This window comes from Opisthorchis viverrini (genome assembly GCF_000715545.1).
Source record: "Opisthorchis viverrini unplaced genomic scaffold opera_v5_8, whole genome shotgun sequence".
Lineage (NCBI taxonomy): Eukaryota > Metazoa > Platyhelminthes > Trematoda > Opisthorchiida > Opisthorchiidae > Opisthorchis > Opisthorchis viverrini.
In genome coordinates this window covers 460,440-473,026 of record NW_008751664.1, presented here as the reverse complement: position 1 = coordinate 473,026, position 12,587 = coordinate 460,440, and the positions used below count along the sequence as shown (strand labels likewise).

Here is a 12,587-nt window from a genome sequence, read left to right as displayed (position 1 = left end):
TTGTGACAACCCATCATACCGGGGCGTAATAAGGGTGCTAAGGGACTCGGGAAAGCAGGAGTGAAAGGCCATCTGAATCTTTTTTGGGAAAACATCTTGAGGATCATCAAGCCGATTATCCGGTATCTCGTTCGCCGTGGTGGTCTGAAGCGTATCTGTCGTCCCATCCACGAAGAAACCTGCGTTGTCCAGAGGGTGCTGCTCGAAATCGTTAACCGTGTGCCTTCTTGTTAGTAGTATTACTAAAAGGAGTTGAGTGGATGTTTGTCGCAAGTGTAAACAGCAACACTGTTGTTTCTCATGTGCGCTGTGCACCCACAAAGGGAGCAACAAAGTCTGAAAAGAAGAAAGCTTTAAATCCAGCTTAGCAGTTATGTCATGGGAGTGGTTGGATTATTGCATCCTATGACCACTTGTATATGTATTTTTATAGCACACTGCATAGACCCTTTGGAAAATTATTCTTGAATCTGGTTACCCTGAAAACCTTTTCCCATCAGCTGCTCTGAATGTTGCCAAGACGAGTTGCAGGTCGAGGCCCCAATTGGGCAGCTTGTGGGCTATGTGAAGCAAATACAAGATGGGTGCAACATTCGATACGCAATCAAGGATTCCACTGGCAAACAGGTATTGCGCATTCATGGCCCCTCCTACTGTCACTGTGCCTGTTTTGGAGAAGATATCAACTTCAAGGTTAGTGGTATTCTATCCCTCCTACTAAATCGCTCATCCAAACACTCGTACCATTTTATCGGTTTGGTTCCCATTCTGTTTCCCACTGTTGCACATGAAATGCTGGTTTCAAGGCTCACTGGACTGAACATACCCATCGATTGGATGTTGGCTGATGGTCACGTGAGGTTTGCTGCCATTTGTCTCCGATCCCTTAGGTCTGCAGTGAATATCCCAAATCTGTGGCAATAATTAAACCGTATTTTCCTGCCTGATTGTTTCTCCCCCCTTCTCAGGGAATCAGTATCAGCCCAAGCGGCTTTTGTCGTGCCCGGGTTTTCGTACAAGTCTCTTTCCAGATTGTTTTATGTATCCACTCCACACAAATTTCCTTGTAATGGCAATAGGTTTCGTTTTATGAACCTTCATTTTTCCTGAACTTCCTGCCTCTCCTTTTGGTAAAATGACTTGCGGACTATGTGCCCTTAGATAAATAACATTTAGGATGTGTTTTAAACTTTAGTGCATGCATCCACATCCCATAGTCCTCGAGAGGTTGTTATTCTATCTCCATTTATTCTCAGTCAGTATGGACGATAACTGTTCAGTGGGCTTTTTTGATCACTGATATTTGAAGAGGACTTGAAGACTGGCTATTGTGCCAAGCTCTTTTTCTCGAGTTACAGTGGGTTACAAGATTTTAGCTCCAATATAAGGATAAAGTGCTTAGTTCTCTGGCAGCCCTCTTTTCGCTTATTCGAAGTATACTATATCGCAATGTCAGAATGAGCAAAGAAACGTAGGTTAATACTGCTGAATGGCGCTGTTTCTCAATCAGTAATCGTTATCTTTCTCTAAAAACTATTCAGCCTAACTCTTCATTGCATTCAATTATCTTCCGAGTGTATGGCTAAAAATAGCAGATGGCAACTGAGATTGTAGTCATTCAATTGCTTTACACTAGAAAGTCTTAACAGTTAGCCATAAGGCTGTATCATAAGGCTGCGAGATTGGCAACTTGCTTTAGCAAAATAGGGCCTCAAGAGTTTCCCTCCGTTTGTTTTCGCAAACTAGGTTTGGAATTTCCCGACGCTAAGTCTTAATGCCCTGATGCTGGTACCTGCAAATACAATGACACATACCTGACCTAAACTTGCTGAACAGGTCATCACATGGTGGTATTCGTTCTCATGCTGTCAGCTGTTTTGCTTGTTTGGGTGAACGATTCACACAATCTCTGAGGAATGTACACTAGCAGACACCAGACAAAGCTTGCTATATCGACACGCCTAAATCCGAAATCCAACAGGGAGAGATAATGAATGATCGTTTCACAGTGCAGAAATTGGCTGACGCACACCTCATCGGGGGTGAATCGCCTGTCTGCAAACATGGTGTGTCCATCTGAGGCCAGTTGAAAGGACGTAATTACACTGCAACCCGTGCCATGTGAAGATCCTTCAACTCCTTAGCCGTACCAGAAAACAATGGATCTGCCGCCAATAACAAACTGTCACATATTCAGTACGGTAAATATGGTGAAAAAGGACGAATGGAAGCTGGTCTGACTGGAAAATCTAATGGGAACGATGCAACCAAACAAACTATCCATACTCATGCATGGCGATCGTAGTCTGTCAGGATAATCCAAGGACCAAATCAATTCACGAAGGGAAGATCAGTCGATATATTAATTGCACCGGATAATTGTTTGAGCACGCTGGATAAAGTGCGTGTTTTTTCGCTACCTTCAAACTCCTATTCTGCTGCAGCTTTTCGTTCAGCTTCGTCCGTTGGCCTGGCCGCCACTGTATGGCTTGCCTACTTCCCCTATGTCACACGGCATGCAGTATCATTTTGAACTGTTGTTTTCATCTGACTCTGGAGCAGAAAAACCATATGGCAAATATTCACATGACTTTACGGTGAAAGCATTGTTTTTTTGCCATGATGAAAGGAAGAAGGCCTTCGCCGCGTGGTTATTTATTAGAAAACCCCAAGTAAAGTGTTACTATTGGACAGAGAAGCATAACTCTAATATGCATCTTGTTTATAAAAACCGTTTATCCGTCTTTTCCTCGAACAGGTCTTCCAGAACTATTCTGGATATTCACTGATTGTTTCCCGAATGCAAGCAAATTAGACTTCACAAATTCCGTAATAGATCTCACTTTTCAAGATTTACGAGAAAACATACTACCCGCATACCCCATCAGTAGTATCCACCGTTACAGTGGCAGCTTGCGGTGGTCAAGGCAGCTCTACAGTCAAGACAGATGGATGAATGTTTGAGCGAACATTTTGGCCAAAATCTATGAAAAGGCGATCAGTACTGGCTCTTATGGTGGTGCACGAGAGAACTTATAACAGTATTGTAAATGCAGTTTAAACCAGTCACACCCGTTTTTGCTAATTGAATAGAACAGATTCCATCCTGGGAACACATCGGTGCTAAGTGAATTTATGAAACGCTGTGAACTGGAAGTCCTATAGAGCCGGCGCACGCTGTCTGTGGTTTATACCAGGTAGTAGCTTATCGGTCACAGTGTAAAAAATGTTCCACGTCCATGCCATCTGACGATTCATGACCCTGAACTGTTCTCGGGCAAGTTTTTGGAACACATATTCCGGGAATGTCGTGCTGGTATGGAATTATAGGCAAAAAATACTGTGAGGGTGATTCTGTTGATCGAGTACTTGTGCCATTTTCGACCAGTGATGGATTCTTCCAAAACACGAGGCTTGATCTGTTTACATTGCCTATCCTGGAGACTGTTGAACTACCGACGTTCAAAAAAAAAACTATCGCCTGCTAATCTGTTATCATTTATTTTTGAAGAGCATGGTCACAAGCATAAAAAGTGAATGCAAGCTATGAATGCGAAAGAGTAACAGGAGAATATGGGAGACAAGAGAGAAACGTCTCATTCGAAATCATGCCAACGACAGTGCCAGTAGTACCAACCATTTGTATGGTATGTTGTCTTACTTGGATTGCCCCAATAAGGACTTGACAGCGAATTTTAACTATAGAATATAGGTCCCTAACGCTAGCAAATAGTTCATATCGTCCAGTTGTGTCCGGCTATATTGTAGACATTCCCTACAAGTTCATATATTGCTGCACTGAAGAAACAGCCAAATACCACGAACAACTATCCTAGACTGTCTTAACCGTCTGAGGTTGTAATGATGGCCGATGATTTGTTTCCCGAGCTGGGCAGCTTCGATACAACCACAAGAATCTCGTGGCCGAAAGGTTAGGTGTGTAAACTACTAACTGGGGATCGCTGTACAGTACTTCTAGACTTTTCAGCCTAGAATGGCCTCACTTATAGGGCGAATCCTCCTTTAAAACTTCCAAATATCCTTACACTGCTAACAGATTAAGTCACACAAACCGATTGTTCGCACTGGGCCGGATTACTAACTCAAATGGGAGGATGATCACCATAACTGGTATGTGTTTCAGGAAGTTCACTGCCACTTACGTAATGCAATCTGTACCGGCTGCGCCATTTCGTTACAAGTGCTACGACAAAAATGCTACCACAGAGATCGTGGTAGTGAGTTAGTGTTAGAACAAAAGAATACAGAAAATCGAATTACAAGTGAATAAGCCAAATGATGAGTTTCGGCAGTCCAATGGACCGGTCGAATGAACGAAAGTGTACAATGCCCGTTGCCTTCCTTCTTACTAGAAGTATTCGTTTCTCGCATCAAACCGACCTCGTTTAGAATATTTGACGTTTGGAATTAAAGATACTGGCAAGGGGCGCGGTGTACAGGTCATCTGAAAACCACGCAGAGGCGAATTTCAGAACCGTACAGACCAATCTTTCACTCTAATCCCAGGGAATGGAAACGCACATTTGGTAAACGTACGAAAACCTAACGAACAGTATGGAGCAACATTTTCTTGCTTCAGGCTGATAGGATTGCAATGTAGTGCTTCGACCCTGTGCTAGTAGACGGGATTGAAGCACATGCGAAAAACAAATTGTATCTAATTAAAAGAGGATAAGTTGTGGGTTGGTTCAATGGGTTCAGTGGGATTTTCGCCTAGGATGGCTGCTTACACCACGGCTTTCGGATTACAGGAAACTAAGGCTCCTCTGAGATTTAGTGATACTTAAAACATTTTCTTTCTTTTTATTATGTGCCGCCGCTGTTTAAGATGGCACAGAATCGCAATGCGAAAAAGCCACTAAAACCAAATCGTCTTCTTGAGTCAGTGGCTTTGAAGTTTTGTATTTGCCCCCACTTGCGTGATGAGCCTCACTGTTTACACGTTTCCGGGACCGACATTCTCCTCTATAGAAAGTGTATTTTCTTGTCAGTTATCGGGTAGTTGGTTGTTTTTTGTCCCTTCAGCTGCTTGCAAGCAGCGGTAATAAAATTCAGTACTTTCATGCAATGTGGGAGTGACCGCGTATTGTAGTCGTTAAGATCACTAGCGTGGCACCTGAACCCTGACAACCTAATACATACGTGAGTCTTGATCGTAACGCGTTCTCGTCCCCCAGAAGTCAGTGAAACTGAGTGATTGTTCAGAGTGCATGAAATTGACATAAAAACACGTTCCCACACGCACGGTTTGTGACCACTTTTGATTATTGATAACTGAACCAAACGACATTTCTAAAAAGGGCAACAGTAAAGTGATTTCACAGTCACTGTGACAATGCTTGAGTTGCAACTGCATTCGGTGTTTTGTTTTTACCACAGTTTGGCTAATATTAGTAGTCAGTATTACTAGATATTCTGGAGAACCTTCTGGTCATGTGACGGAACAACGCTGGCCGGCATGCGTTTGTCTGATCTAGTAGACAGATTCAGTGCAAACAAAAGGTACAGAGAACTCTAATAATATTGTTACCTGTGAAATTCCGTACAATTAATAACCGGCGTTTGTACACGGTATGCACATCTTAGATTACTACTTGTGAAAACTAAACATTGGTTGACCATTGTGCTAAAGAATGTTTGAGCTTGCAGATTCGAGCAGCCTGTTAAAAAACAAGTTTAATTTGACCTACTGGTCACTGGAAGTTTTGTAGCACACAGACTGATTTGCACCTAACACTACATTTATCTGAGTGGGCGAGGGTCCAATATTTTTTCAGCAGAATACATAACTAATACATACTACAACCACCAGACATTTTCAAGTCAGTATTTTATGGGATTGCTTCTCTCCGTTATCAGCCTATGGTTACGTCCGAAAATCAGTTAGGTTTGGTTTGTCGAGGTCCGAATACATCGAATACCTTGACGTCCACACGCCCTCTCCTGATTGAAGAGCATAGGTGACGAGGCGACTGAGATTGCATTTTATCGGTTTTAGTGGGGGCAGCTGTGTAGGCGTATGCTGTCACATAAACGGTCTTTTTGGTGTTCTAATCATTTTATAAATCATTCATTCCACGAGGCTTGTGCCCTAAAATTAGGTCGATTCAGAGTACATGCACCACTGATTAGTGATGAAAATGATAAATAAAAGGGGCACCACGGTTCTTTGCGCAACAGAAACTTATTATCTTCGTTTGCGCTACCTGTCCGATCAAGAAGTCTCTTTCACAGAGTGGTCATTTGTAGTCTACTATAGCTGCCTATTTTAGCCGTTGTATCGCGCTTGAGTAGGCTGGACTAACCGAGCCACTTGCGTGAGTTAGTGGTTCCGCTCAAAATCAAAATAATAAGCCAGTCCTTTGTCGTGAATACGTCCCTCTCCCCTAGTTGGTCTGTCATCGGTCCTTACCGTGATAGATTACTTGCCATTATTCCTAATATGGGAGCTTTTGTACAATACTGCTATGTTAACGATCCAAGAGTCCCGGTTGAGCAGCGATTGTGGTGCCAGTTTAATGGGTCTTTGATACCGCCTATGGGAATCAGCAGTACGCCGAAGGACAAAAAAGGCAGTGAAGTTTTTGAATTCATTAATCGAGACTAGCTTGAAGTCTTTTTTCATTACTCTCGTGCTAATATTTCATGTTTGGCTATATTTTTCACATTTGGATTCATAGTGGATTTTTGGCAAATCCTGATCACTTACGTCGCCGTCCATGCTTCAACAGCGAATTCCTTGGCGAATTTTTCTTTATTTTCCAGTTTTATATTACCAATAAGCATTTTATCAAAGCCGGTCAATCTGAAACCTTTTCCTTTTTCTGATCTTCGTGAGCTGGTTCACCAGCCTACGAAGGGTGGAGTTTAGCTTTATCAAATGTTCACCGGCTTTTCTGATTTGTTTCTCGTTACAAGATCCCTACACCTCCCGTAACCTCCAGTGTCTTTTTCGTGTTGTGTCTTGTACTGATTTTTTAACCTCTTTTCATAGGTTCCATGTGTAGGTTCTCTGGATGTCGCACCGCATCAGATGTCATTCAAAACGTCTTTTGTAGATATTTTGTCCCTTGTTTAACCTATACCATGCTCACGATAATTTTACTCGTTCTATTTTGACTTTCCTAACATAGCCTTCAATGTATGTAATCACCTTCACCTTGGAAAATTTAGTCTTCCGCAATGCACATCGAACATCTTTATTCGACAAAAGAGGCAAGCTTGCGCACGCGTCGTCGTGAATAATCTTGATTCACGTACAAAAAATAAATTCTGCTTTCTTTTTATGAAGCATTCTTCTATGATCTGATTTCATCTCGAACCTAAATCAACTCATAACTGAACCTCGCTAACCGATTGGAAGTGACATGCGCGTATCGCTCTTCCATTGCTTTCATGTAAAACCCTTATGGAACGTCCTCTCAACTGTGCCTACACACTCCAGTGGTTCTAACCTTCAAAATATCGAAAAATTAACTGGTACTTAACCTATTGAAGTAGTCTGCCGAGAGGTGAATAAGCTTTTTTGTATGCAAAAAACTGAGCCTGATTATTTGTCCTCACAATTTCACACCACATTTTGTGTATTACAGTGCGACCCCGATGACCTTGCACCGCTCTGCTATCATTTGCCTGATTTGCTGGAACGATGTCTAAAGCTAATTTCTCATATAAGCCGCATTTCCATTCTCACAACAGTGACTGCTTTTATGCTGTTGATTCGTAATTTTGTTTACGTATATCATCTCTGTTAGGTCTCTGATCAACAAGGTTTTGCGTCCAAACTAGGATTTCTTTCAAACGTAATTCCCGTACAAGCATTCATTCTTTTCTTCTCTCGTTAACTCATCACCCCAACATAGCTAAGATCCTAATCCTGACGACCCGTTCAATTTGATTAACTTTCGTGTATACGGCTATGAAATCGTTCGTTGCGAAACATTTTATCGATGAGAAAATGGTGAAATCTGATCACGCATACAGACTTAGTGAGCATATCTACTTACTTATCTGTCTATATTGTTTAACTTTGTTGAGACGAGTCTTGTTCACCGAATGTCTTCTTTCGATAACCTTTCAATTAATGAGCATCATTATTCCGTTGTTAGTTGGGCGAAGATTTTCAAGGTAACACAATCTAAATATGAGAAAGCACCAGTATTATTTCACCAGAGATGCCAATGTAAATTTCTTTACCACAGGTGACAAATGTCGTTCGATTTTGTTAGGCTTTGGCTTTATGGAGCGAAACTACTTCCGATTTCTTTTAAGTCAGTAGTTCATTTAAGCGATGATTTCGGAGGCTCAAGAGAGGAATGAGGTCTCCATATTTTTGAAGCACCAACTGTTGAAGAGTTCAATGTCTGTCCCATTCGTCTAACTTCCAAATGTTCTGACCCTCATCCTTGAGTTTTTATATCGCCGTCGCCTGCCACTTATTTAGTCTCGTGATATTGATGGCAGGAGTGTGTCGTGATAGTATACTCTGTCACTGTAACCTACAGTGTTAACTGTTTGAGATCGATTAGTAATATACTACTCGTATAGGATGGTACTACATCACGCAAGCTATTGGTTATATTTCATTTGTGCATCATGCAAGTCCTGTTCTTCCGTTACATCTGTCCGCGAGGTATACTTGCCAGTGCGTTAACATGACCAAAACGACGCTGTGTTATGTGGCAAACAATCGCCGTTGATCTTATCGCTTTCCTCCAAGCGGAATAGGCTTGTACATACAATGACGAGAAATCAGCTGGTACCCTATCCCTGGAGGACTACGGTCAGCTAAAATGATTTAAGAACTCCCACACATTCAGGGCTGGCTCGGACCCTACACATTCCTTGTTTAACGTTTTATATAGCCGATTTTGATCTAGATGGAATTTGTCAGCTTGCTTGCTTTCGGAAGGTACCTGTGTTGTCTCTCTACGTTTGCATTTTTGTGGTATTTAACTGGTCCGTTGTGCGTGATGTCAAGGTCGTTCTTTTAGATTAACTGTAAGACTACTTTCATGCAAAAAGTTCATCATATTGTGCATTCTCATGGTGATAGATTGGCTGATTTTGGGATGCGTACGCAAAGTTTAACTCACATTCGGTATTTGTTCCACGCTGTACACCTGTTAGTGATGAAAATGAAAACCTACTTGAAACGGTTCGGAGGATTGCGGACTACCGATTTTATCAGCCCGAATTTTGTAAAATGGTAGCAAGCCCAATGCATGTCACAGGTATTACGAGAAGCGCTGAATTAGTTTGCAGATTCTCATCGATATCAGCTGCAAACCATGTACGGTTGCAAAGCAGTGGTAGCTATCACATATTCTCCATAGGATTTTGCTAACTTTGATCTCACACATTTGGTTTCTTTAAAAATAGGTCTGTATGATAAAATAGGACTCACTCACCTCCACAAAGGTACGAACGTGTTCATATATGTAATTCTGTATACTTGTGCATATTGTTCATATGCTTGTCGATGTACATTTGCGAGTCAATTTTTTGTCGCATATGAGCTAAATTAGAGAGAAAGGATTCGTTTGAAAGTTAAAAGTAACACATGCTTCACTGTAATTATCATGAATAGCGTGGAAATTACTACGAGCTTCTCATTAACCGTTATCGTTTTCAAAAATGGAGAGTTCTTGTGACCTGATTACGGACCGTTCTTTCTGTGGATTACCTTTAAACGATACTAATGGCAAAATGCTAGTTACCTCCTTTTTGTTTGACACAACTGGTCATCAAAGAAGCTTGGCGATACGCTGTAAGTGTTGTGGGTTGTCAAGCAGTCCAGTGATCATTACCCTAGCCGTTTACTCGCTGTTATTCACCCGCCTAGGTTATGTCTGCTGACGGAAACACTGAGGTCGGTCGGATTACAAAACAATGGTCTAACATTGTTCAAGAAATGTTCACGGATGCGGACAATTTTGGCATTGCTTTTCCAATGGATTTGGATGTCCGGATCAAAGCAACGCTTATTGGAGCTGTATTTCTAATTGTGAGTGATATTATGAGCCTTCTCATCCTCTTCTTCTTTGGACGCTACTGTAATATGACGATGTGTACTTCTCATGGACGATTTGGAGGGTTCAGACCAAACAATTTTCTACCTAAAATCACTTCTAACTCTTTAGATCAACCGGGTCCTAAATTTGATGCTAATTTTTAATCTGGTCATTCTAACTTTATTCCATAAGTCGTATTTTAATTTCACGGAGTGCACCAGTTCTGAAGACTTGAGTATTGAATTTCTGTGCACGCTGTAAGAAGTATTGGATTTCGTTTATAATGTGGTAAACAAGACCCACGTCAGACTATTCTTTGCGGTGCTATTCGGTGTTACCTCGCGACGTCACAAAGATCGTGTGTATTTCAGCACAGAATAAGGAGTAACTTGAGGGTCGGTGTACTGTCCGTTGATTAGCTGAAAGCGAATCTATGTAATAAATACCAAGTGTTATCTTTTGTTTTGAAGGGCGACAGTGTGCAGTTGAATCAAACATTTAGTACCTACCAAACCTCTACGGTGATTGGTATTGCTCCTTACCCCAAGGACTGGGCTAATATGTGCGCTACTCGGTGAATACGAATTTTCACTCTTGCAATCATCGTGATTTTTCAACTATCTTCTCTCGCATCCTCTTATGAGATGAGTTTATAAGCTAAAGTAACCATCGTGCTGCGTCTCATTGCAACATACTTTTGAGTCTAGTTATCCCTGATTCGTACTGAGCTCGGCATTTACTTTGATATCAGCTCCCATGCCGCTTGCTGAAATTTTATCAATGTTCTTATCATACCTGCTCGACAAGCGAATCAAATTCTCGTGTTTAAGCAAATAAGTACAAACTTTAGGACTGTCTAGAATGCCGTCAGGGTCGAAATTTTGGGTTTACATTCGCTTGGTTTACAAAGATCAGTGGAGAGAAAGGATCATCTGTTTCTGGAATGAATGGACATACAGACCTATCTATTATTTATATACCAAAGAAAAGGTTTGCTTAGTTGAGAGTCAAAGTAAACATCTCCAAGATCGCTATATCCTCCATAACCCGTATTCGCTGATTAGCACACTGATTCAACCGATGTCTTTAATTGAATGAGGTGGATACCGCGTGGAAGACTTAGTAATGACATATTCCGGCATCCAGGACAGGTGCAGTGGTCCTAATGTTTGCATTCTTATAAAACCTGTAAAATGATTTCTATCAGTTACCATCAGTAGCTTGACAGCCGCGCAATTCACCCCGAACGTGGGCATGCTTGGTTTTCAGACCTCCATGAGTCAAAAGTTTCTGTCTCATTTTCAGAATCTAATCTTTTATCTGTCTTCCGTTTCTACAGGACTTTATGTTTTTCGAAGATAATCAACCTCATCGATCAGATGACTAGGAGATGATTTTGGTTTGATTATTTGTTGGCAAATTTGCATTAATCACTGTTTTACCCGATCTCTGCTTTACCGTTCTTTCATCGAACAGTTTGTGATATTCAGGTTAGCTTCTTTGTGCCTCAGCAGTCAAATTTGCAGAAAACCAACCTTAAACGACTTTCTTTTTCGTGTCTGTGATATTATACATCTGTTTTGTACCAAGCGGCTTTTATACATTTGTTTATCACCACTCGTTGCAAGGGACTTGTTGTAGCGTCTACTGCTAATTAGACTATCTGAAATGCCTCAACATGATCCATAAAGGTTAATCGGCGCTTTCTTGTGTTGAAATTGGAAGTGGCGAAAGGGTTGGGGGCAAAACGGTCACGTGGTCACTGTAAGTAATAATAATATTCATCCAGCTGCAACACCCTTTCGTTACCCGAAGGAATCATGGGGGATGAGATACTTCGAGGTTGCCTAAGCTGATATAGAGCAGTCGAGAAGTTGAGGTTGAGTTCGAAATACATACCTTTGGGCCAGTAAGTCAGAGCCTCAATCACTGAGCTATGGCGAGCTCAATTTGGACTTACAGACAGCTGTCCAAATTAATTTAAATGTTGGCCTTTTCCATTCTGGGCATGCACAGTCTGTTTTCAGTATGTCGAAATACCGATAGCACTGGTGCGCCCACAGGTGGTTGGTCAGGTGACCGGGGATTTTTCCAGCGAACTTGTTAATTGGCTTGCAAGTGTTTCTTGTCCGCGCAGCAATGGTATATCATCGACCGGTGACGAAAAGTTTGCAAGTTGACTAACAACCTCGGCGACCCTGATAAACCATTAGCACTTATCTTCTCCAAAGACCGAATCCGGCTCTCCGGTGCTTTTCCAATCAGCTTCTTACAGTGGCATAACGGGTGAGATGTCATTGTAATTCGTTGATTTGGTCGTAATCGGGCGCTAAGGATCCCTCTAAAGCAAATTCCTATAAATTAAGGAATTAGGTAAGCTAAACAATTTAGTATCTTCAATTAATGTCTTTCTGAGGTTTCACAGGGTGATTGGCTTCACTGTCCAGTGAAAATCATCGTGACATTAAAGTAAATTTCTTGCTTGGTCCACAACACCAAAAAGCCTTCAGGTTACGAGAGTGCTATGAATAGTAAGACAACAGGGAAACACTG

The 12,587-nt window shown here is 41.6% G+C and overlaps 1 protein-coding gene across 1 annotated transcript in view; it reads left to right on the top strand.

Moving 5' to 3' along the window:
- The window catches only part of T265_00773 (hypothetical protein), a gene marked incomplete at both ends in the record, with an annotated part of 29,027 nt that extends 17,291 nt beyond the window's left edge, over positions 1 to 11,736 (top strand). Inside the window, 3 exons of the mRNA XM_009164645.1 lie at positions 501 to 693; positions 9,866 to 10,027; positions 11,374 to 11,736. Of these exons, the coding sequence (XP_009162909.1) occupies positions 501 to 693; positions 9,866 to 10,027; positions 11,374 to 11,421 (403 nt within the window). The remainder of the gene's footprint in view (positions 1 to 500; positions 694 to 9,865; positions 10,028 to 11,373) is intronic.
- Positions 11,737 to 12,587: the final 851 nt, after the last annotated feature.